The sequence below is a fragment of the Rhinoraja longicauda genome, chromosome 2 (assembly GCF_053455715.1).
Source record: "Rhinoraja longicauda isolate Sanriku21f chromosome 2, sRhiLon1.1, whole genome shotgun sequence".
Classification (NCBI taxonomy): domain Eukaryota; kingdom Metazoa; phylum Chordata; class Chondrichthyes; order Rajiformes; family Arhynchobatidae; genus Rhinoraja; species Rhinoraja longicauda.
Genome location: NC_135954.1, coordinates 106,806,237 through 106,831,196, shown reverse-complemented (window position 1 = coordinate 106,831,196; position 24,960 = coordinate 106,806,237). Strand labels below are relative to the sequence as shown.

The 24,960-nt window shown below is 46.4% G+C and overlaps 1 protein-coding gene across 1 annotated transcript in view; it reads right to left on the bottom strand.

The window, feature by feature from the left end:
* The window catches only part of nrp1a (neuropilin 1a), a 246,650-nt gene that overhangs the window by 178,390 nt on the left and 43,300 nt on the right, over positions 1–24,960 (bottom strand). Inside the window, 1 exon segment of the mRNA XM_078425444.1 lies at positions 2,899–3,080. Within this exon segment, the coding sequence (XP_078281570.1) occupies positions 2,899–3,080 (182 nt within the window).

Genomic DNA, 24,960 nt, shown 5'->3' with positions numbered 1-24,960 from the left:
ATTGAGAATGATCAGCCATGATCACATTGAATGGTGGTGCTGGCTCGAAGGGCTGAATGGCCTCCTCCTGCACCTATTGTCTATTGTCAAGGTGAAGGTGGAAAAGATTTAATAGGAATCCGAGGGGTAACATCTTCACATAAAAGGATTGGCGGGCGTATGGAAGGAGCTGCCAGTGGAGGTATGTAGGAAAAATAACTGCAGATGCTGGTTTAAAAAATCGAAGGTATCACAAAATGCTGGAGTAACTCAGCAGGTCGGGCAGCATCTATGAGAGAGGGAATGGGTGACGTTCGGGAATGGGAAACGTCATCCATTTCCTCTCTCCTGAGATTCTGCCTGACCTGCTTAGTTACTCCAGCATTTTGTGATGCCAGTGGAGTTTGTTGAGGCTGGGACTATCCCAACATTTAAGAAGCAGTTAGACAGGCACATAGGTAGGATAGTTTTGGAGGGTTATGGACCAAACGCGGACAGGTGGGATGAGCGTAGTTGGGACATGTTGGCCGGTGTGGGCGGGTTGGGCTGAGGGCCCTGTTTCCCACGCTGTATCACTCTATGGCTATGACTTTAGATCTGACAGCCCAGCTGAGTGTCCTGGTATGTGATAGAAATTGGTGCCCAAAGAAAGACTGGATAGACTGGGCTTGTACTCGCTGGAATTTAGAAGACTGAGGGGGGATCTTATTGAAACATATAAAATTCTTAAGGGGTTGGAGAGGCTAGATGCGGGAAGATTGTTCCCGATGTTGGGGAAGTCCAGAACTAGGGGTCACAGCTTAAGGATAAGGGGGAAGTCTTTTAGGACCGAGATGAGAAAACATTTCTTCACACAGAGAGTGGTGAGTCTGTGGAATTCTCTGCCGCAGAAGGTAGTTGAGGCCAGTTCATTGTCTATATTTAAGAGGGAGTTAGATGTGGCCCTTGTGGCTAAAGGGATCAGAGGGTATGGAGAGAAGGCAGGTATGGGATACTGAGCTGGATGATCAGCCATGATCATATTGAAGGGCCGAATGGCCTACTCCTGCACCTATTTTCTATGTTTCTATATTTCTAAATGTGAGTTCCTCAGCAATTCATTACTGCCTACTGATTCGTGATTAGCTGGTGCGCATTCTACATCCATGTTCTCCTCGAAAATAAGGCATGTGAAGAAGTTTGAGGGTATGTTTTTCAGTGCCTTTTTAAATGTAAACCATGTTCCATCGAGCTAATTCCAAAGGGGAATACGAGTCGGGAGGCTATTCCAAGGTGAATGCAAAAGTACGAAGGAACTGTGCCAAGAAGCAAAGGTTTCTGTGCATGAGCGGCCGTAAACCTTCCTCTGGTAATTCTGATCAATCACAGATGTTGTGTGAATGAGAAAAATATGTGGTTCCTCGGCTCGAGTCAAAGGACTATTAAAAGTTTTTTCATCTCAATCTTCCTCTGTCACTGCCTCACTGCTGAGCAAGCGGAGGATGGGCACAATTTAAAGGCTCAGGACTTCTCGGCAAGGCCCGCAGCACAATCAAGGACCAGTCCACCCTTGCCACTCCCACTTCTCCCCCTCTCCCATCGGGCAAAAGGTGTAGAAGTGTGAAAACGCACACCCCCAGATTCAGGGACAGTCTCTTTCCATTCCTTCTCTCCCGAGATGCTGCCTGACCTGCTGAGTTACTCCAGCATTTTGTGAATAAATCGATTTGTACCAGCATCTGCAGTTATTTGCTTATACAGTCTCTTCCCAGCTGTTATCAGGCAACTTCCCAGCTGTTATCAGGCAACTTCCCAGCTGTTATCAGGTATCATCCCACCACAACCAGAGAGCAGTGCTGAACTACTATCTACCTCTGTGGTGACACCTCAGACTATGCTGGGGGTTACTGTGCACCAAACGTTATTCCCTTATCATGCATCTATACACTGTAAATGGATCGATTGAGAATGATCAGCCATGATCACATTGAATGGCGGTGCTGGCTCGAAGGGCCGAATGGCCTCCTCCTGCACCTATTGTCTATTGTCTATTGTAATCATGTATCGTCTTTCTGCTGACCGGACAGCACGCAACGAAAGCTGTTCACTGTACCTCGGTACACGTGACAATAAACTAAACTGATACTGATTAAACGCTAGGGCATGATCGTCACCAAAACATTTTGCTACATTTCAATACTACTTTTGTCAGCGTAAGTGGAAGCTTGTTACATGGAGATAATTATCGTTCACCAGGAAGAAACTGCATTTACAGCACTGCAAAATGCTTAACATTTTAAGGACAGTACAGATCATGTAAAACTTTGGATAGACTCAAAAAGCTGGAGTAACTCGGTGGGTCAGACAGCATCTCTGGAGAAAAGGAACAGATGAAGTTTCGGGTCTGAGGAAGGGTCTCGACCCGAAACGTCACCTATCCCTTTTCTCCAGAGATGCTGCCTGACCCGCTGAGTTACTCCAGCGATTTTGTGTCTCTCTTCGGTTTAAACCGGCATCTGCAGTTCCTCCCTACTCAGGTAAAACTTTGATTCCTTCAGCTGATTGACACAACTCTCATACACTTAGATTTCTTTTAGAGATACAGCACAGAAACAGGCCCTTCGGCCCACCGGGTCCGCGCCGCCCAGCGATCCCCGCACACGAACACTATCCTACACACACTAGGGACAATTTTTACATTTACCCAGCCAATTAACCTACATACCTGCACGTCTTTGGAGTGTGGGAGGAAACCGAAGATCTCGGAGAAAACCCACGCAGGTCACGGGGAGAACGTACAAACTCCGTACAGACGGCGCCCGTAGTCAGGATCGAACCTGGGTCTGCATTCGCTGTAAGGCAGCAACTCTACCGCTGTGCCACCGTGCCGCCCATAGGGGGGGCATGGGAACAGTGCCAGTACAAGCCAAAGCAACCAACCTGTTTTGAAAACTTCATAGCGGATGGAGAAGCCAGCTCCATGCGTTTCATAGTCCGACACAAACTTCACGAAAAGCAGAGGTCCCGTGGAGATCTGTGGTGCTGGTGCAATTTTCCCGCAGAATTTTCCCAGCAACACCGCTTTCTTGTCCCCGCCATCTCGTACCTCCACATAATCGTACCTGGGAAAAGACACGACAAGTTCAACGCTGGATATCAGCCGTTAACATACTCAATCACCTTCACCATCTTTGATTTTTATGCCACATATCCGACATGGAGCTTACTCCATGGGAATGTGAGAAGAGAGACTGCTCCAAGGTGAACGCAAAAGTAAGAAGGATCTGTGCGGGACAGAACTGTGGCTGCTGGTTTAAGCCCGAAGATATTCTTGCTATTGAGGGCGTGCAGCGTAGGTTTACTAGGTTAATTCCCGGAATGGCGGGACTGTCATATGTTGAAAGACTGGAGCGACTAGGCTTGTATACACTGGAATTTAGAAGGATGAGAGGGGATCTTATCAATAGACAATAGACAATAGACAATAGGTGCAGGAGTAGGCCATTCAGCCCTTCGAGCCAGCACCGCCATTCAATGCGATCATGGCTGATCACTCTCAATCAGTACCCTGTTCCTGCCTTCTCCCCATACCCCCTCACTCCGCTATCCTTAAGAGCTCTATCCAGCTCTCTCTTGAAAGCATCCAACGAACTGGCCTCCACTGCCTTCTGAGGCAGAGAATTCCACACCTTCACCACTCTCTGACTGAAAAAGTTCTTCCTCATCTCCGTTCTAAATGGCCTACCCCTTATTCTTAAACTGTGGCCCCTTGTTCTGGACTCCCCCAACATTGGGAACATGTTTCCTGCCTCTAATGTGTCCAATCCCCTAATTATCTTATATGTTTCAATAAGATCCCCCCTCATCCTTCTATATTCCAGTGTATACAAGCCTAATTGCTCCAGCCTTATCGAAACGTATAAGATTATTAAGGGGTTAGAGGCATGAAACATGTTCCCAATGTTGGGGGAGTCCAGAACCAGGGGCCACAATTTAAGAATAAGGGGTGGGCCATTTAGAACGGAGACGAGGAAAAACTTTTTCAGTCAGAGAGTTGTGAATCTGTGGAATTCTCTGCTTCAGAAGGCAGTGGAGGCTAATTCTCTGAATGCATTCATGAGAGAGCTAGATAGAGCTCTTAAGGATAGCGGAGTCAGGGGGTATGGGGAGAAGGCAGGAACGGGGTACTGATTGTGAATGATCAGCCATGATCACATTGAATGGCGGTGCTGGCTCGAAGGGCCGAATGGCCTCCTCCTGCACCTATTGTCTATTGTTCTATTGAGAGGCAGCATCTCTGGAGAGAAGGGACGTTTCAGGTCAAGACCCTTCTTCAGACCCAAAACATCACCTATTCCTTTTCTCCGGAGATGCTGTCTGACCCGCTGAGTTACTTCAGCTTTTTGCGTCTGTCTTGTATCTTTGCCATTGGTTGGGGAGTTGTCCAAACGGCATATTAAAATAGAGAATGCCATTGCAGAACTGCAGCCTTTTGGTGGTGTTTCCTGTTTGGGGAAGAGCAATTATGTCACATGTTATGGTCTATCAGCAATAGCTGTGGTGGAAATGGAGGGCATTGTATAACAATGACAGATTCTTGAAAATTTGCCACCACAAGCCCAGACCACTTCCTCAGCCCATTCCTCACAAACTGCACTTTTACAATTATCCCTGACCTCCCAAGTACATGAATATATGGTAGACCTAATGTGCACATGGACAAAACTATTCGGAATAAGACATATTTTAGTCTGCAGACGGTCCCCAGGACCGATTTGGAAGTCAGTTGTTTAATTCGAATGCCACGAATATATTGGCAATTCCCGTCTCGTGACACAGGCTGCAAAGAGGAAGCTCCGTCGCACCAATCTGGAGCTGGAGATAAGAAAAGGCAGATGTGTAGGAAGGAAGTGCAGACGCGGGCTTAAACCGAATTAGCAGACACAGAACACTGGAGTAACTCAGCGGGACAGGCAGCATCTCTGGATGGAAGTTTCTGGGTGTCGTTTCGGTTCGAGACGAGGCCATTCCTTCTCTCCAGAGATGCCTCCTGTCCCGCTGAATTTGCTACTCCAGCATTTGGCGTCTATCCTCGCTCAGAGAAGGGGAACTTTGCGGAGGCATGAGATGGGAGCTGCAGGGGACAGGAGTTTGGTTGTGGCAAAGGAAGATAGTCTCATGCCCTAGGACTGGGAGGAGGTGTTAACTGTGGCAGGAGTCAGAGGTGTAAAGCAGAATACAATACAATATATCTTTATTGTCATTGTACAACGAGATTGGGAATGTGCCTCCCAAACGATGCAACAAATTAATTAGCTAGTCAGTATTAATTTAAACAACCCAATGAAGCTCAGAGTTTCAGTAGCAAACGGCGTTAGCCAGGAGCACGGCAAACATCGAGGCTACCAGAGAAACAGAATTACTGGAAGGATGTTTGTGCAAAGATCGTGAGAGATTTTAAGGCTATCATGTGATGCAAACCTTTCACTGTTAAATCCTTGAGTTGTCATAGTCACAGAGGCATAGAGTGATACTGTATGGAAACAGGCCCTTCAGACCAATTTGCCCACACCGGCCAACATGACCCAGCTACACTAGTCCCACCTGCCCATGTTTGGTCCATATCCCTCCAAACCATGTACCTGTCTAACTGTTTCTTAAATGTTGGGATAGTCCCAGCCTCAACTACCTCATCTGGCAGCTTGTTCCATACACCCACCACCCTTTGTGTGAAAAAGTTGCCCCTCGGATTCCTATTAAATCACCTAAAACCTATGTCCTCTGGTCCTCGATTCACCTCCTCTAGGCAAGAGACTGTGCATCTACCCGATCTATTCCTCTCATGATTTTATACCCATCAGTAAGATCACCCCTCATAGAAACATAGAAACATAGAAAATAGGTGCAGGAGTAGGCCATTCGGCCCTTCGAGCCTGCACCGCCATTCAATATGATCATGGCTGATCATCCAACTCAGTATCCTGTACCTGCCTTCTCTCCATACCCCCTGATCCCTTTAGCCACAAGGGCCACATCTAACTCCCTCTTAAATATAGCCAATGAACTGGCCTCAACTACCTTCTGTGGCAAAGAATTCCACAGATTCACCCCTCTCTGTGTGAAGAAATGTTTTCTCATCTCGGTCCTAAAAGACTTCCCCCTTATCCTTAAACTGTGACCCCTTGTTCTGGACTTCCCCAACATCGGGAACAATCTTCCTGCATCCAGCCTGTCCAACCCCTTAAGAATTTTGTAAGTTTCTATAAGATCCCCCCTCAATCTTCTAAATTCCAGCGAGTACAAGCCGAGTCTATCCAGTCATCACTCCTGGGCTCCAATGAATAGAGTCCCAGCCTGCTCAACCTCTCCCAGTAGCTCAGACCCTCGAGCCCTGGCAGCATCCTTGTAAATCTTCTCTGTGCCCTTTCCAGCTTGACAACATCTTTCCTGTATCATGGTGCCCAGAACTGAACACAGTCTGTCGTCACGGAAACCCCACTCCTTCACAACTTTGATGTGTTTTAAATTCATTCAAATCTCTTTTAATGGGGCAAATGGACCAGACGTCCATTTCATTGTCACGCCTGTCCCTCACCACTTTAACTGGATTTACCACGTACATACGTACGTACCCCGCTCTCTCAGAATGGGAAGCTGTCTTTGCCCGTGGCCTGACACAAAACGCTGGAGTAACTCAGCAGGACAGGCAACATCTCTGGAGAAAAGGAATGGGCGACACTTCGGGTCGAGACGCTTCGGGACGCTACTTTTAGAAGATTGAGGGGGGATCTTATAGAAACTTACAAAATTCTTAAGGGGTTGGACAGGCTAGATGCAGGAAGATTGTTCCCGATGTTGGGGAAGTCCAGAACAAGGGGTCACAGTTTAAGGATAAGGGGGAAGTCTTTTAGGACCGAGATGGGAAAGTTTTTTTTCACACAGAGTGGTGAGTCTGTGGAATTCTCTGCCACAGAAGGTAGTTGAGGCCAGTTCATTGGCTATATTTAAGAGGGAGTTAGATGTGGCCCTTGTGGCTAAAGGGATCAGGGGGTATGGAGAGAAGGCAGGTACGGGATACTGAGTTGGATGATCAGCCATGATCATATTGAATGGCGGTGCAGGCTCGAAGGGCCGAATGGCCTACTCCTGCACCTATTATCTATGTTTCTATGTTTCTAACTCAGCGGTACAGGCAGCATCTCTGGAGAAAAGGAATGGGCGACGCTTCGGGTCGAGACCCTCCATTTGTCTGTGGCCATCTGAGTTTCCGATCTGTGCCGACCAGGGGGTCCTTGCTATCAATCTTTTCCTCAAAAGTCGGAGAGGAGGAGGGGGGGGGGGGGGGGGGGGGGAGGGCATTAAAAGGAACCCGGTAAATGGTTACAGAGGCACAAATCGCACCAAAGTCTGGGAGATGCTGCCTGAGAGCTTTCTCAGCAGGAGGTATGAAGAGCAAGCACGCGGGAGGATAGGGGATGATGCGCCACACAAAAGCAGACCTCTGCATTGCATTTTTGACATTAATGCAAACCATTTTATCAACGGCGCAACGCTCCCAATGATGAAGATAATTCTCGACAAGATTTACAAAGCAGTTAGGAACAGCATGATCATAAGTTTTATGCCTAATTCAGAAGACAGATGTTTATCTAAAGCCTGTTATTCTGTTAAAATAAGAGGCACGTACAAGAAGTAAACACATATTAGTTTGCATCCTGCAAAAGGCATGTTCTTGAGCAGACATGTACTGTTTGTCAATGGAGGCTCAGTGTTTGTCGGTGACTCCATGGGTCAGTTCACTGGGTGCACCGAACATGTGTTGATTAATGAGCGTTCGTTTTTGGCACACTTGCAGGAACTTGCAAGGTTATTAGAGTTATAGAGTGATACAGTGTGGAAATAGGCCTTTTGGCTACAACTTGCCTACACCGGACCAACATGTCCCAGCTACACTAGTCCCGCCTACCTGCGCTTGGTCCATATCCCTCCAAACCTGTCCTATCCATGTACCTGTCTAACTGTTTCTTAAACGTTGGGATAGTTCCCAGCCTCAACTACCTCCTCTGGCAGCTCGTTCCATACCCTCATCACCCTTTTGTGAAAAATTTACACCTCAGATTGCTATTAAATCTTTTCCCCTTCACCTGGAACCTATGTCCTCTGGTCTGCGATTCCCCTACTCTGGGCAAGAGACTCTGTGCATCTACCTGATCAATTCCTCTCATGATTTTATACACCTCAATAAGACCACCCCTCATCCTCCTGTGCTCCAAGGAATTAAGAGTCCCAGCCCACTCAACCTCTCCCTATAGCTCCGACCCTCCAGTCCTGGCAACATCCTGGTAAGTCTTCGATAATGAATCTTCTTCTTGCCTCGCTGCTGGAGGTTGCAAAAGTGAATGGTTTCTCGGGGTACATCAGCAACGAAGGTGCTGTATCACTTGTTAATTAGCTCAATGGACGTGTAAGTGCACCTATCCATTTCAGGAGTGCCCACGTTGGAATGGAAGGAATCAGTCGCCAACAGCCCATGACCAACTTATTTTGATTACGGAGGGCAGCAGAGATGTACAGATGCCTTCGACAGCGCCGAAGACCAGACCCCCCTACAACTGGTGTCCAACAGCAATGGCATGTCCGCGTGAGCCCATTCATGGCACGGTGGCGCAGCGGTAGAGTTGCTGACGTACAGAGCTTACAGCGCCGGAGACCCAGGTTCGATCCCGACTATGGGTGCTGTCCGCAACGAGGGTTGTACATTCTCCCCGCGACCTGCGTGCGTTTTCTCTGGGATCCTCGGTTTCCTCCCGCACTCCAAAGACGTACAGGTTTGTAGGTTAATTGGCTGGGTAAATGTAAATTGTCCATAGTGTGTGTAGGATAGTGTTAGCGTACAGGGATCGCTGGTCGGCGAGGACTCAGTGGGCCGAAGGGCCTGTTTCCGCGCTGTATCTCAAAAAAGAATTAACATGATCAAGGCTGATTTAAACTTGCCTCAAAAAGCTGGAGTAACTCAGGGGGAGTACTCTGGCTTTTTGTGTCTATCTTTGGTTTAAACCAGCATCTGCAGTTCCTTCCTACACACTTAAATTTGCCTCACCTCCTCCTCTGTGCCACATCCCCATAGCCCTCAGTTCTCGATCTTTCAAAGAGTTATCTATCTGCACCTCATCCATTTCTGATGACTTAGCCTCTACAATCCTCTGGGGTAAAAAGAAAAATTCCAGAGATTTAGAGATTCCAGAGATGTGGTGAGAAATTTCTGTTTTAATTTATCTTCCCTTTATCTTGCAACAATGCCCGATACACGTATAAAATACTTGCCATGCTCTTCCAGTATCAATTGGCAAGTTATTTGACATCTTGTTTTCATACACCAGTAAGAAATATACAGGGAAGACTTCCCGTCTCCTTGCACAATAGAAACATAGAAACATAGAAAATAGGTGCAGGAGTAGGCCATTCGGCCCTTCGAGCCTGCCCCGCCATTCAATATGATCATGGCTGATCATCCAGCTCAGTAACCTGTACCTGCCTTCTCTCCATACCCCCTGATCCCTTTAGCCACAAGGGCCACATCTAACTCGTTCTAATGTTCATTAGAGCAAGATTATTTCTTTAGTTTATTAGTTCAGTTTAGAGATACAGCGGGTAAACAGTCCCTTTGGCCCACCCAGTCCGCTCCGACCAGCGATCCCCGCACATTAACACTGCCCGACACACACCAGGGACAATTTACAATTTTACCACGTGAAAATTAAACTACAAACCTGTACGTCTTTGGAATGTGGGAGGAAACCGGAGCACCCGGAGAAAACCCACGCAGGTCACGGGGAGAACGTACAAACTCCGTACAGATGGCACCCATGGTCTGGATCGAACCTGGGTCTTTGGCGCTGTAAGGCAGCAACTCTACCGCTGGGCCACCGTACTGCCCTATTCTTTTGTTTCAATGATGATGAAAGGCTTTCAATAGGTGGCAGTGGGAACAAATTGTGGCTATTCACATCAAAAGCCATCACGTAAATCGACGTTACAAGCTGGGAGGATGTGTGAGCCTGGGAATGCTGAAACTCATGAAACCTTGAATCCTTCCAGTTTAACACAGGTAACCTTATGCGTTCACACTGTACCAACAACTCTGCTTTTCCAATGAGCCACAGAGTCATAGGGTGATACAGCGTGGACCTTTCACCGTCCGGCGCGGCCTGAAATAGGCCGCGGGATTTTCTCCGCCCAGCGGGGGCTTCAATGTCGGGAGCCACGATCGCCCCGACGTGGCAACTTCAACAGCCTGACCACGGGAGAAGACAGCAGGGGAAGAGAAAAAGACATTCTGGCCTTCCATCACAGTGAGGAGGGACTGGAGGAGACTCACTGTGATGGATGGTTCTTTTGTTTGGTGTTGGTTATGATTGTATGTGTTATTGCATTTTTATTGATTATTCTTATTGGTCTTATTGTTGAACTGCGGGTAATTTTTCATTTCACTGCACATTTATGTGTATGTGACAAATAAATGACTATTGACTACTATTGCCAGACCCTTTGCCCCAACTTGCCCACCCTGGCCAACAATGTCCCAGCTACACTAGTCCCACCTGCCAGCGCTTGGTCCATATCCCTCCAAACTTGTCCTACCCATGCACCTGTCGAACTTTTTCTTAAATGTTGGGATAGTCCCAGCCTCAACGACCTCCTCTGGCAGCTTGTTCCATACACCCACCACCCTTTGTGTGAAAAAGTCACCCACATAATGCTTATACTCTGTGGTGCCACGGGAATAACTTGCATTGGTAATATCCAAGAACTCATTCCGTGCTATGTTGCAAAGCAGCTCATTATATTTTTTAACCTCTGTCCTCTTTCATCGATTTCAGTCCGTGAATATTGGCTGGAAAATGAACAAGCAATAAAAACAAAAATTGGCACCTGTCTCCAGTGCACAACCTGGCCGAATACTACTCCGCACAAGTCCATCAAAATAAATGTGCTTCTTCATTAGTGAAGACCATCACAGTCTGGTTTGGGAACAGCTCTGCCCAGGACAGGATGGCCCTGCAGAGAGTAGTGTGTTCGGCAGAACGCACCATGGGAACTACACACGTCCCCCTGCAGGACCTATACATCAGGAGGTGCAGATCGAGGGCAAGCAAGATTATGGGGGACCCCTGCCACCCCAGTAACGGACTGTTCCAGATGCTACGATCAGGCAAACGCCTCCGCTGTCACGCTGTGAAAACGGAGAGGATGAGACGGAGTTTCTTCCCACAGGCCATCAGGACTGTTAACTATTATAACTCCAGGGACTAAACATTTTTTCTGTATTAATTTTAATTTATATGCTGTAATTGTAATTTTTCTTTTGCACAATCCGCAGGCATTGCCACTTTCATTTCACTGCACATCGTGTATGTGTATGTGACAAATAAACTTGACTTGACTTAACTTCAAGCAAACACTGGTACAGTGTTATGGATGTCTGTGAGGCACTAGACCTGAATGAGATAAGTGACAAAGAACTCCTGCATTTTTGAGTAAGTGGAGGCTTAACAAGGATATGGATCCATCATCAATTTTGCCTTGAAGGCAGCTAAAATTTAAAAAAACCAGAAGGCACTTCTGGTAATGGGAACTAATGAATGAACCACTTGTTGCTGTAAATAATAGGAGATCTCCTAGATACTATTGCTGATGTTACCACTTGAGCAAAGACACAAGGCAAATTCTGCAATTTCTGCTGAGCACAAATAAGCTCAGATAACATGGCGATATCTGATGCCGTTTGTCTCAGCTGATCATAAAACCCCAGGTCATACCCCATCACAAGGATTCACTGTTTTGCACCAATGCAAATTTCCGCCACTTTCAGTTTCAGTTTAGTTTTCAGTTCCGTTTAGTTTATATATTGCCACGTGTACCGAGATAGACAATAGACAATAGACAATAGGTGAAGGAGTAGGCCAGTCGGCCCTTCGAGCCAGCACCACCATTCAATGTGATCATGGCTGATCATTCTCAATCAGTACCCCGTTCCTGCCTTCTCCCCATACCTCCCTGACTCCGCTATCCTTAAGAGCTCTATCCAGCTCTCTCTTGAATGCATTCAGAGAATTGGCCTCCACTGCCTTCTGAGGCAAAGAATTCCACAGATTCACAAGCTTTTCACTGTACCTCGGTACACGTGACAATAAACTAACTAAACTAACTAAACTAAACTAAACTGAACCTGGGTCCAAAACCTGGTCATGGATACATGTTATGACTTTAGACTAGACTTTGTGTGGCATGGTGGCGCAGCTGTAGAGTTGCTGCCTTACAGCACTTACAGTGCCAAAGACCCAGGTTCGATCCCGACTACAGGCGGCGTCTGTACGGAGTTTGTACGTTCTCCCCGTGACCACCTGGGTTTTCTCCGAGATCTTCGGTTTCCTCCCACACTCCAAAGACGTACAGGTTTGTAGATTAATTGACTTGATATAATTGTAAATTGCCCCTAGTCTATGTAGGATAATGTTAGTGTGCGGGGATCGCTGGTCGGTGCGGACTCGGTGGGCCGAAGGGCCTGTTTCCGCACTGTATCTCTAAACTAAACTCAAACCATACAACGTGGAAACAAGCCCTTCGGTCTACCGAGTCCGTACTTCCCAAATGCGAAGCAGGTATTCCCGATCTCTCAACTTACCTCATTGTGGCCTATGCACTTTTTAAAAATTGCGCTTTCACAGTATCTACCGTACTCATGTCTGGTACGTTGCACTGTTGAAAGTAATGAGCTGCCTCGACAGCACACATAGACAAAGTTTATCACCACATTTTGGGTTTACGTCATGATAGTAAACCAATATCAATAATATATATTATTAATTTAGACCTAAGTGAAGGTCATGATAAAAATGTTTGTGGATGATCGAAAACTTGGTTGTGTTATGAGAATAGGGGGAGGGTTTCTGTTAGAAGGCACAGTTAATCTGGTTAATTGAACAGTGAAATGACAAACGTAACTTAATCTCAAGAGAGAGCTAGATAGAGCTCTTAAGGATAGCGGAGTCAGGGGGTATGGGGAGAAGGCAGGAACGGGGTACTGATTGAGAATGATCAGCCATGATCACATTGAATGGCGGTGCTGGCTCGAAGGGCCGAATGGCCTACTCCTGCACCTATTGTCTATTGTCTAAGCCTGAGAAGTATCAGGTAATGCAATTTTGGGGAGGTGCAACAATAAAAGGGAGTGGTGTGGGTGAAGAGGGGAACTAGAGTGTATGCTGAAGATAGACACAAAATGCTGGAGTAACTCAGCGGGGCAGGCAGCATCTCTGGAGAGAAGGAATGGGTGACATTTCGGGTCGAGACCCTACTTCAGACCTGAAGAAGGGTTTCAACCCGAAACATCACCTGTATTTCCTTCTCTCCAGAGAGTTACTCCAGCATTTTGCGTCTAACCGATTACAATCGTAAGGTAATAGCTCGTGTACCAGGTGCAGTTCTGGCCACCGCACTGAAAGAAAAATGTCGGAGCGCTGGAGGGAGTGCAGCAGAGAGCTACAAGGGTGTTGCCAGAAGTGCAAATTGTTATTTATGAGGTAAGCCTGCATAGCTGGAGTTCTTTTCGTTAGAGTAAGGAGGTGAGGAGAAACTTAATGAAGTGTGTAAAATTATAATGCGTCTAGATGGAATAAATAGAATTTAGCTATTTCCATTAACGGCAAGGCCCAAAGCCAGGCAGCACAGATGCAGAAAAGGCAGAATTAGGCAGGAGGTAAAGAAAATGTGCCTTCATCAATAGACAATAGACAATAGGTGCAGGAGTGGGCCATTCGGCCCTTCGCGCCAGCACCACCTTTCACTCTGATCATGGCTGATCATCCACAATCAGTACCCGGTTCCTGCCCTCTCCCCATACCCCCTGACTCCGCTATCTTTAAGAGCTCTATCTAACTCTCTCTTGAAAGCATCCAGGGAATTGGCCTCCACTGCCTTCTGAGGCAGAGAATTCCAATAGAGTGATGGTGGCCTGAATCACTGTCCCTGAAATGGTCTGGCAGGCAATGCTGGGACCCTAGACTTGCTTAGTATCACCCCTGTGCTGTGATGTCATTGTTATGGAGGGAGCTGAATTGGGTAGACAATGGCACAGTGGTAAGTTCATCTGTCTGGCACTCTTCATCTGCAAGGGTTTTTAAGTGCATATATCTTACACAGCCTTGTGTCAGAAGGGACTGCAGAAGATGCTGGTTTAAACCGAAGATAGACACAAAAAGCTGGAGTAACTCAGTGGGTCAGGCAGCATCTCTGGAGAGAAGGAATGGATGACGTTTCGGGTCGAGACCCTTCTTCATTCCTTCTTTCCAGAGATGCTGCCCGTCCCGCTGAGTTACTCCGGTTTTTTTGTGTCGATCTTACACAGCTTTATTGGGATGCAGTATTGTTGACAATGAAGATATTCATTTACCCTCTTGCTGTTATCTTCATTGCTTGATGTTTGATTAACAATGGCTCTCTGTACCCTAATGTAAATTGCTCGCATTGTTGAAAATCCTCTTTGGGATTTGACTCCAAAAGACTTTATGACCCCTCTTCGACTCTGGCCATCTATTGCTGGGAGTGGGGGGGGGGGGGTCTCCATTCCTTCTTGCCATTCGTGCCACAGGGCAAAATCTTCCACTCTCCAGCCTGATCTTTGTCTGGAACTCCCTTCTAATTGATGTGGAACAAGCACATTCTAATGGACTGCACAGGTCTCAGTGACAGTGACCTTAAACTGATGCCAACCCGACTGTCTGCAGAACGGCGTGTCTGATGTTTAATCTCCATAAACACACTGCCAAACCTTGGCCAAACCGGCAACAGCTTAACGAAACATCCAAGTCTTAATTCATTTCCAAAAAAAATTGTTGCCTGAACATGAAACATCTGATCAAAATGATGTCGCTATTTTAGTCAAACGCTTCAAAATTCCACGCCGACATTCCAATTCATTAGGAATTAAAGCGTTTTTTTTTAACAAAGTAAAATTGGGAAAGAATTGCTGTGACCACTTCTCTAATATCATTAAGTGAGAAATGCAGCATTTTTTCACTGATTTCAGTTCCACATGGCTCAAAGGGCCGAATGGCCTCCTCCTGCACCTATTTTCTACAACAACAAAAACAAACAGTTTAATTACTAAAATCCATTTGCAATATGTTATATGTGATAACGAGTGGCTTCTGGTCTGGTTAAAATTGTAATTCAATCTCTGCTTTTTAGCTGACCTTCGTAAAATTGGTTGAGCCTTGCTCTCATGGTTTATGATGTCATTGGAAGTGCTTGATTGAATTACTACCTTGTAACTTAGTGCCAGCCATCTATTATCCTGCGTGTAACAGTGGGGTGACTGTGCACAATTTCTGCTTCCAGCAGTTCTGCTTATTGAGAGGCCAAAAATAACTCTCAAAGACTTTTGGACTGTCTGCAATTAGAAAATGAAGGGTCAGTTTCTCTTTTAAGTCAGTAGTGCATGGAATATAGCACATTGAAAGTTGATCTTTAATGTTTACAGATAGACAGATAGACACAAAATGCTGGAGTAACTCAGTGGGACTGGCAGCATCTCTGAATAGATGGAATGTGTGACGTTTCGGGTCGAGACCTTTCTTCTGGGTCTGCTTGTATTTTATATAATAATAATAATAATAATAATATTCATTTATTGTCATTGCAACGAGTACAACGAAATTAAAAAAAACAGCCAATCCTGACGGTGCGTACAAACATATATGCAATAAATGCAAAAACAAATAAATACATAAATACAATTAAATTAAGTACAAGATTTTTTAACGGTGTTGCCTAGTGCACAGGTAGTGTTCAGTTCTCGTATGGCCCTGGGGTAAAAACTGTTCTTAAGTCTGTTTGTTCGGGATTTGATTGACCTGAAACGTCGACCAGAGGGCAGATGAACAAACAGACGGTGGCCGGGGTGGGATGGATCTTTTATTATTTTGCCTGCTCTACTGAGGCAGCGCAGGCTGAACAGGTGCTCCAGGGAGGGCAGTGAGCAGCCGATGATTTTCTGGGCCGTCGTGATGACCCTCTGAAGGGCCTTCCTGTCCTTTTCTGAGCAGCTGGCATACCATGTGGTTATACAGTATGCCAGCACACTCTCGATGGAGCAGCGATAGAAGGACAACATGAGCTTCTCCTGCAGGTTGGTTTTCCTGAGGATCCTCAGGAAGTGGAGTCTCTGCTGTGCCTTCTTTACTGTGGTGATGGTGTTGGTAGACCAGGTGAGATCCTCTGCGATGTGCGTACCCAGGAACCTGAAAGCTGGTACCCTTTCCACGCAGACCCCATTGATGTAGAGTGGGTCGTAATCTCCACTGGTTTTTCTAAAGTCAATTATAAGTTCCTTTGTTTTGGAGGAGTTCAGGACCAGATTGTTCACTGAACACCATGCTGCCAGCCTTTGGATTTCATCCCTATAGGCTGTCTCATCTCCTTCTGAGATAAGTCCAACCACAGTCGTGTCATCCGCGAACTTGATGATGGTGTTGGTGGGATGGGTGGGGGCGCAGTCGTGAGTGTAGAGGGAGTAAAGGATGGGGCTCAACACACAGCCCTGTGGTGAGCCGGTGCTCAGTGTAATGGTGGAGGAGAGGTGAGGGCCTATTTTGACTGTCTGGGGGCGGTTGGTCAGGAAGTCCTTGATCCATTTGCAGATGGTTAGGGAAAATCCAAGGTCGGAAAGTTTGGTGACCAGTCTGCTCGGGATGACCGTGTTAAAGGCAGAGCTGAAGTCGAGAAAGAGCATCCTCACATAGCTCCCCTGGTGTTCAAGGTGGGTCAGTGCAGTGTGAAGAGCAGTGTCGATGGCATCCCCTGCAGGCATTATTTTTTCAGCCATTTTACTTCTCAATGCATTTTACAACCTAGAAGAGCCTCGGCCCGAAACGTCACCCATTCCTTCTCTCCCGAGATGCTGCCTGTCCCACTGAGTTACTCCAGCATTTTGGGGTCTATCTTCAGTCTTAAACCAGCATCTGCAGTTTCCTCCTACACATTTAATGTTTACAGCCTAGTTGAACATAATCCTGTTTGATATCAGATCTCGTTGAATTGCGATGGGAACAGTTCATTTTTCACTGAGATATCACTGGAATTTAGAAGGATGAGGGGGGATCTTATTGAAACATATAAGATAATTAAGGGATTGGACACATTAGAGGCAGGAAACATGTTCCCAATGTTGGGGGAGTCCAGAACAAGGGGCCACAGTTTAAGAATAAGGGGTAGGCCATTTAGAACGGAGATGAGGAAGAACTTTTTCAGTCAGAGAGTGGTGAAGGTGTGGAATTCTCTGCCTCAGAAGGCAGTGGAGGCCAGTTCGTTGGATGCTTTCAAGAGAGAGCTGGATAGAGCTCTTAAGGATAGCGAAGTGAGGGGGTATGGGGAGAAGGCAGGAACGGGGTACTGATTGAGAGTGATCAGCCATGATCGCATTGAATGGCGGTGCTGGCTCGAAGGGCTGAATGGCCTACTCCTGCACCTATTGTCTATTGTCTATTGTCTATATCACAATAAAAATATTAGTGATAGTAGGTCAAAGATCCAGTGTTGCGTTGTATCACAAAATGCCAGCATTAACAGGGCTCAGAGGCCAATACACAACAAACCTCTGAAACTGAAAACAAAAGCTGCAGATACGGTAAATCGGAAATCAAAACAGGAAATGTTCAAAAAGCCACTCATCAGATCATGTAGCATCTGTTAAAAAAGCAGCAAAGTTAATTTCCAAGTCAAAGATCTAATTCTGATGGAAGGATTTTGATCTGAAATGTTAACTGTGTATCTTTTCCCACGGATTCTAGTCAGACTCGTTGAATAGTCATAGAGTCATAGAGTCATAGAGTGATACAGTGTGGAAACAGGTCCTACGGCCCAACTTGTCCACACCGGCCAACATGTCACAGCTACACTAGTCCCACCTGCTTGCTCTTGGTCCATATCCCTCCAAACCCTGTCCTATCCATGTACCTGTCTAACTGTTTCTTAAACGTTGGGATAGTCCCAGCCTCAACTACCTCCTCTGGCAGCTTGTTCCATACACCCACCACCCTTTGTGTGGAAAAGGTTATCCCTCAGATTCCTATTAAGTCTTTTCCCCTTCACCTTGAACCTCTGTCCTCTGGTCCTCGATTCCCCTACTCTGGGCAAGAGATTCTGTGCATCTACCCGATCTACACCTCTCATAATTTTATACACAGAATGTTTTCTGTATTTATTTGTCATGCTACGAGTGATATTTCTCACCAGAAGGGAAGAAAGGTAGACTTAGTACCTTAAAAGAAAGGTAAACAGGTAAAAGGTGAAAGGTAACGGTGATACAGTGAAACGTAGCGACCTTCATTTTATAAAATCTTATGGCATAGGAGGCTATTCAGTCCAATACATCTGCTTTAACTTTTTGAATGAAGTTGTCAATTGCTTTCTCTCCCCATCATTTTATATTTATTTTTTCCCCCTCTTCTGGTATCCATCCATTACTCTGCAGGCAATATCTTCCAGATCAAAATAACATCTTGTGTGAAGGTTTCCACGATGGAATATTTTCCGAATAAACTTTATAATTGCCAAAAATTGAGAAGGCTTCCGCTCCTTCAAGGTCTGCAACAAGATGCTGCAGATGTTCTACCAATCGGTGGTGGCCAAAGCCATCTTCTTCGCTGTCGCGTGCTGGGGCAGCGGGGCGAAGGTCGCGGACGCCAACAGGATTAACAAGCTCCTCAAACTGCGGAGCACCTTGGACAATGCAGCTCACCCCCTCCATGACACACAGGGTCAGCCTGAGGAGCACCTTCAGCAACGGACTGGTCCCACCAAGATGCAGCACAGAACGCCACAGGAGATCCTTCTTCCCTGTGGCTATCAAACTGTACAACCCCTCCCCCTTCTGTCATGGGGTAGACTGAGAACCCTCCCCCTCCTCCCCCCCCCCAAATCTTTGCACAAATAAAGTTCTATCGTATCGTATCATATCATATCGTTAATGATTATGTTCATACTAAACAGAGACAGTGACTGTGGATTTCCCATTGATTGCTAGCCCAGAATCAACCTCTCAATGGTTCTCCATTAAAAGGCTTGCAAGAGCGATCAGCAGCATTGCAGTCTGATTGACTACAATTGTTAAGAAAGGCACTGAAAAAGGTCTTCAAGATTTGACACACTACCTGGCATTGACTAAAGCCAGTCTGAAACCATCTGGTGAAGGGTTTAGGCCTGAAACGTCACCTATAGGGGATCTTATCGAAACGTATAAGATTATTAAGGGGTTGGACACGTTAGAGGCAGGAAACATGTTCCCAATGTTGGGGGAGTCCAGAACCAGGGGCCACAGTTTAAGAATAAGGGGTAGGCCATTTAGAACGGAGATGAGGAAAAACTTTTTCAGTCAGAGAGTTGTAAATCTGTGGAATTCTCTGCCTCAGAAGGCAGTGGAGGCCAATTCTCTGAATGCATTCAAGAGAGAGCTAGATAGAGCTCTTAAGGATAGTGGAGTCAGGGGGTATGGGGACAAGGCAGGAACGGGGTACTGATTGAGAATGATCAGCCATGATCACATTGAATGGCGGTGCTGGTTCAAAGGGCCGAATGGCCTACTCCTGCACCTATTGTCTATTGTCTATTCCTTTTCTCCAGAGATGCTGTCTGACCCGTTGAGTTACTCCAGCTTTTTGTGTCTATCTTCGGTTTAAACCAGCATCTGCAGTTCCTTCCTACACATTGATTAAAGCGAATGTTGGCAGAAATACAGACACAGATTTATGCCATTTGTGACAGGGAGAATTGGGAGCAACCTTTGCAACCTTCTTCCCCGAGATATATATCGAGATCACTCGATATTCTATACTTTGCAAACCTTACGAGGTACCCTCAAGAGGTGGGTCACGGTGGCACAGAGGGCGGTCACGGTGGCACAGGGGTAGAGTTGCTGTCTTACAGCGAATGCAGCGCCGGACACCCAGGTTCAATCCCGACCACGGTTGCTGTCTGTACGGAGTTTGTACGTTCTCCCCGTGACCTGCGTGGGTTTTCTCCGAGATCTTCGGTTTCCTCCCACACTCCAAAGACGTACAGGTTTGTCGGTTAGTTGGCTTGGGTTTGTACAATTGGTATAAGTGTAGATTGTCCCTAGTGTGTGTGTAGGGTGGTGTTAATGTGCTGGTCGTCACGGACTCGGTGGGCCGAAGGGCCTGTTTCCGCTCTGTATCTCTAAACTAAACTGAACTAAACTAAACAAAATGTGTATTTACAGGCAGAATTTGCAGAGTAAGTGCAGGGGAAGTGTCAGTATTGTTTGAGGCCATTGGTCGGCCTCTGTCCAGGTTGCATGGTAGGACTTTGGACTCCCAGACAACCCAATAACAACTCCAAAGGCCGATCATTGACCACGTCCTTCCTGGGGTCAGTCTCAAGTTGACCTTTCATTAGTTCCAACTTGTACCTCCTGTTCTGCAGTCATGTCTTTAATTGAATGATCATCCAAATTTATTTACTGCATTTAATTTAACGCAAAAGGCAAAATGTCTTTTCAGCCATCTCGTCTGTATGAGAACTCAAATTTTAAGTCTGCTTTCATATTTCAATTCATTGACAATTTTATGGACGTATCTTTTTTTTTGTTGCAAATTAGCAGTGTACAACGGGAACACATTTTTTTTTCCTTTTAAAAAAAAAATCACTCTGTCCCTTATCCTATACATAGTAACGCTAATGAACTACTTTTGTACTTTAAATTAGTTGAGAGATACAGTGGGATGCAGGCCCTTCGGCTCACTGACCAACGATCCCCGCACATTAATAATATCCTACACACACGGGGGACAATTTACATTTATACCAAGCCAATTAACCTACAAACCTGGACGTCTTTGGAGTGTGGGAGGAAACCGAAGATCTCGGAGAAAACCCACATACGGTCAAGAGGAGAACGTACAAACTCCGTACAGACGATGCCCGTAGTCGGGATTGAACCCGGTTCTCTGGCGCTGTAAGCGCTGTAAGTGCTGTAAAGCAGCAACTCTACCACTGCACCACCATGCCCCCCTAACTTGAGCTGAAGTTTATTCACATATGGGAACAATTACGTCATACTGCAACGACTCAGTCAATCATCCAAAATATTATTGTTTCTTTCACACATTGCTTTTATTTATGGAAGTTTATCTTAAACCCCCTGGTTTTGGAAACAATCAAAAATGAAATGATCCCTGTTTCATGGAATTAGCAAGAATTAAATTGATTTATCGTCTAGTCGTGGCAAATGTCAAATGGTCAGAATTGGAACTTAAAACTATCTTCATGCGACAGTACCAGAGCAGAAAAGAGTCAGCATAAACAACTCCATAATTTTTCAACTTAACACTGGTTGGGACTCTCAGATTCAAGAGGTTCTTCTGTGCTCATGGTCCCATGTGCAACACAGAGGCAGTCAAGTGGAATAGAAAAATAGATTACAAAAACATCATCATTGCCACCATGTTTTCAAGACTGAATTTTATATCATCAGAAAAAAGAAAGGCATATCTCCTAAGGTAGACCCAAAATGCTGGAGCAACTCGTCGGGACAGGCAGCATCTCTGGAGAGAAGGAATGAGTAAAGTTTCGGGTCGACACCCTTGTTTGGATCTGAGGTAGCGGATCGACCCGGAACGCCACCTGTTCCTTCTCTCCACAGATGCTGCCTGTCCCGCTGAGTTACTCCAGCATTTTGGGCCTATCTTCGATGTGAACCAACATCCGCAGTTCCTTCCTACTCATGACACAACTCCTCTCAGTCGAGGAGATATTCATAAAAATGTCTTTAGGTTCGCTCCCCTGATTAAAATCCAAGTGGCATTACGATATATATGCCTAATATGTTAAAGGTAATGAGTAATTACAACCACTCCAAAGCAATTTTTTTTTACTGGTACCATTAATGCAACACTTTATCACGTTATACACAAAGTAACTCAGCAGGTCAGGCAGCATCTCGGGAGAGAAGGAATGGGTGACGTTTCGGGTCGAGACCCTTCTTCAGTCTGAAGAAGGGTCTCGACCCGAAACGTCACCCATTCCTTCTCTCCCGAGATGCTGCCTGACCTGCTGAGTTACTCCAGCATTTTGTGAATAAATCGATTTGTACCAGCATCTGCAGTTATTTTCTTATACACTCTGTCACGTTAACTTGATTAAGGTTCCATTAAGTAATCAGGTGTGTTTAATCAAGTGCTGTGATCCCACCTATCTTGCGCCTAAAATGTATCATGTTCACCTTTTGTGTCTTTATATTCAACGACATTTTTTTTGATTTCCATAACCGAGAGTCAGTTATGAGAGCCTGTGTCACTTCTGTCCGAACGTCCGTCCGACCAAAACTCCATCCAAGGATTCGACCAAGGAAAGCAGGAGCGGGGTATTGATTTTGGATGATCAGCCGTGATCATATTGAATGGCAATGCTGGCTCAAAGGCCACCGACTCCTGCACCTATCTTCTATGTTTCTATGATACAGGAGGGGAGGATAGGACAAAGGTGATCTCCCTGATAGGTTGAGGCCCGTGTTGCCCCGACAATACAGATATGTCGGCCCCATCAGATTGTCTCCCTTTGCCCTTCCACACCCTACACTTAAAACTGTCGAGAGCACGCAACAACATTGCCTTTAAATCTGGTGACACTTCAGCATACAGTGTTGCCAGGTCAAACCTGAACAAAGGTATTAAAAGGGCCAAAGACACCCACAGGCAACGGGTGGAAGACCACTTCAATACCACGGACACCAGAAGCATGTGGCAGGGTGTCAGGGACATCGCTGTCTACAAGAGCAGCCCTGCCTGCCCCCACAGCAATATCACACTAACCAATGAGCTTACCACCTGCTTTGCCCGCTTCGAAACTGGCAACACCACCTTGCGTGAAAGAACACCAACCGAGGCGGAGGGACAGGTCTTAACACTGAGCACACAGGAAGTACAACACGCTCTGCGAAGGGTCAACCCACGCAAGGCTGCAGGCCCGGATGGAGTTCAAGGAAGGGTATTTAGGGACTTTGCTGAACAGTTGGCTGAGGTATTCACCAGGAACAGCGTAGGTTTACTAGGTTAATTCCCGGAATGGCGGGACTGTCGTATGTTGAAAGACTGGAGCGACTAGGCTTGTATACACTGGAATTTAGAAGGATGAGAGGGGATCTTATCGAAACGTGTAAGATTATTAAGGGGTTGGACACGTTAGAGGCAGGAAACATGTTCCCAATGTTGGGGGTCCAGAACAAGGGGCCACAGTTTAAGAATAAGGGGTAGGCCATTTAGAACTGAGATGAGGAAAAACGTTTTCAGTCAGAGAGTTGTGAATCTGTGGAATTCTCTGCCTCAGAAGGCAGTGGAGGCCAATTCTCTGAATGCATTCAAGAGGGAGCTAGATAGAGCTCTTAAGGATAGCGGAGTCAGGGGGTATGGGGAGAAGGCAGGAACCGGGGTACTGATTAAGAATGATCAGCCATGATCACATTGAATGGCGGTGCTGGCTCGAAGGGCCGAATGGCCTCCTCCTGCACCTATTGTCTATTGTCTATTGATCTTTAACCTGTCGTTATCTCTGGCTACGGTCCCCAAGTGCCTGAAGTCGGCTACCATAGTGCCGGTGCCGAAGAAAGCAAAGATCACCGACCTGAACGACTACCGTCCGGTTGCCCTAACTCCTATAGTCATGAAAAATGTACCCACCCATCCCCAACCCTAACATCCTCCCGAAGAGGACAGACGGGCACAGTCTTCTGCTCGTCTTGTTCCACCCACGTCTTTTAACCGCGCGCGCTTGTAGTCACCCGGGGTTGTCTGACGGGGAGAGGTTGAAGATGGGGTCCGTTAAACGCTGAGCGGTAACAGGGACAGTGAGAGTTGCTGGAGGGTGCATTGTGGCTGAACTCGATCCGCAGTGCACGCACTGCACAGCTTCTGCCAGACACACCGAGAAGTGCTCGAAACCAGCCCATTATTATTATTCTCATCAACCGAACGGATCGCTGTAAATATCACCAAATAACTCAAAAACGACTTGAAAGAAAACAGGAAGAGAAGCAGCATTTATTGGCTTCCCCTGCTATTATTCAAACGGTGTCAGAAAGCTTCACTTAATAATTTAAATGCAGTGCAGTCACTTGACATTTTACTACCTTTTTGATCTTATTCTTTGCTTTTTTTTTCCGCGTTATTCGCCCCGGCAGGGTGCCGTGCTCTGCTGGATAAAGGTCAGGCATGGCTGCTAATAGTTTTAAACCTGCACAATGGCATTCAAATGAAGTTGTCAGTGGGGGATCCAGGTGCTGACGGAAACACAAAGACTACGGAGAATTTCTATAATTGATACACTCGAATCCTTGAAGCCGGGCCAGGGAGTCAAAGGCTCTTGTCATTCAGCAGGGAGTTATTCCAGTCACGTTTCTGCAAAGCAGTAAACACGACGCGGCCCAGCTAGACCAGGTTGCTCTAGGTAGTACGCTTAGTTTTGTTCAGTTTAGAGGGAACAGGCCCTTCGGCCCGCCGAGTCTGTGCCGACCAGCGATTCCCGCACATTGACACTATCCTACACCCACTAGGGATAATTTACACTCACACCAAGCCAATTTACCTACAAACTTGCACATCTTTGGAGTGTGGCAGGAAGTCAAAGATCTCGGAGAAAACCCACGCGGTCACGGGTGGGGAGAACGTAGAAATGGCGTACGGGCAGCACCCGTATTCGGGATCGAACCTGGGTCTGCGGTGCTGCGAGCACTGTAAATCCGCAACTCTACCGCTGCGCCACCGTGTGTTTTGAGATTTTACGTGAAGCCACCGAATATCCGAATTGTGCTCCAGTTAGCGTCCGACAGTGAGGCAACTAGGGGCGGCACGGTGGCGCAGCGGTAGAGTTGCTGCTTTACAGCGAATGCAGCGCCGGAGACTCAGGTTCGATCCTGACTACGGGTGCTGCACT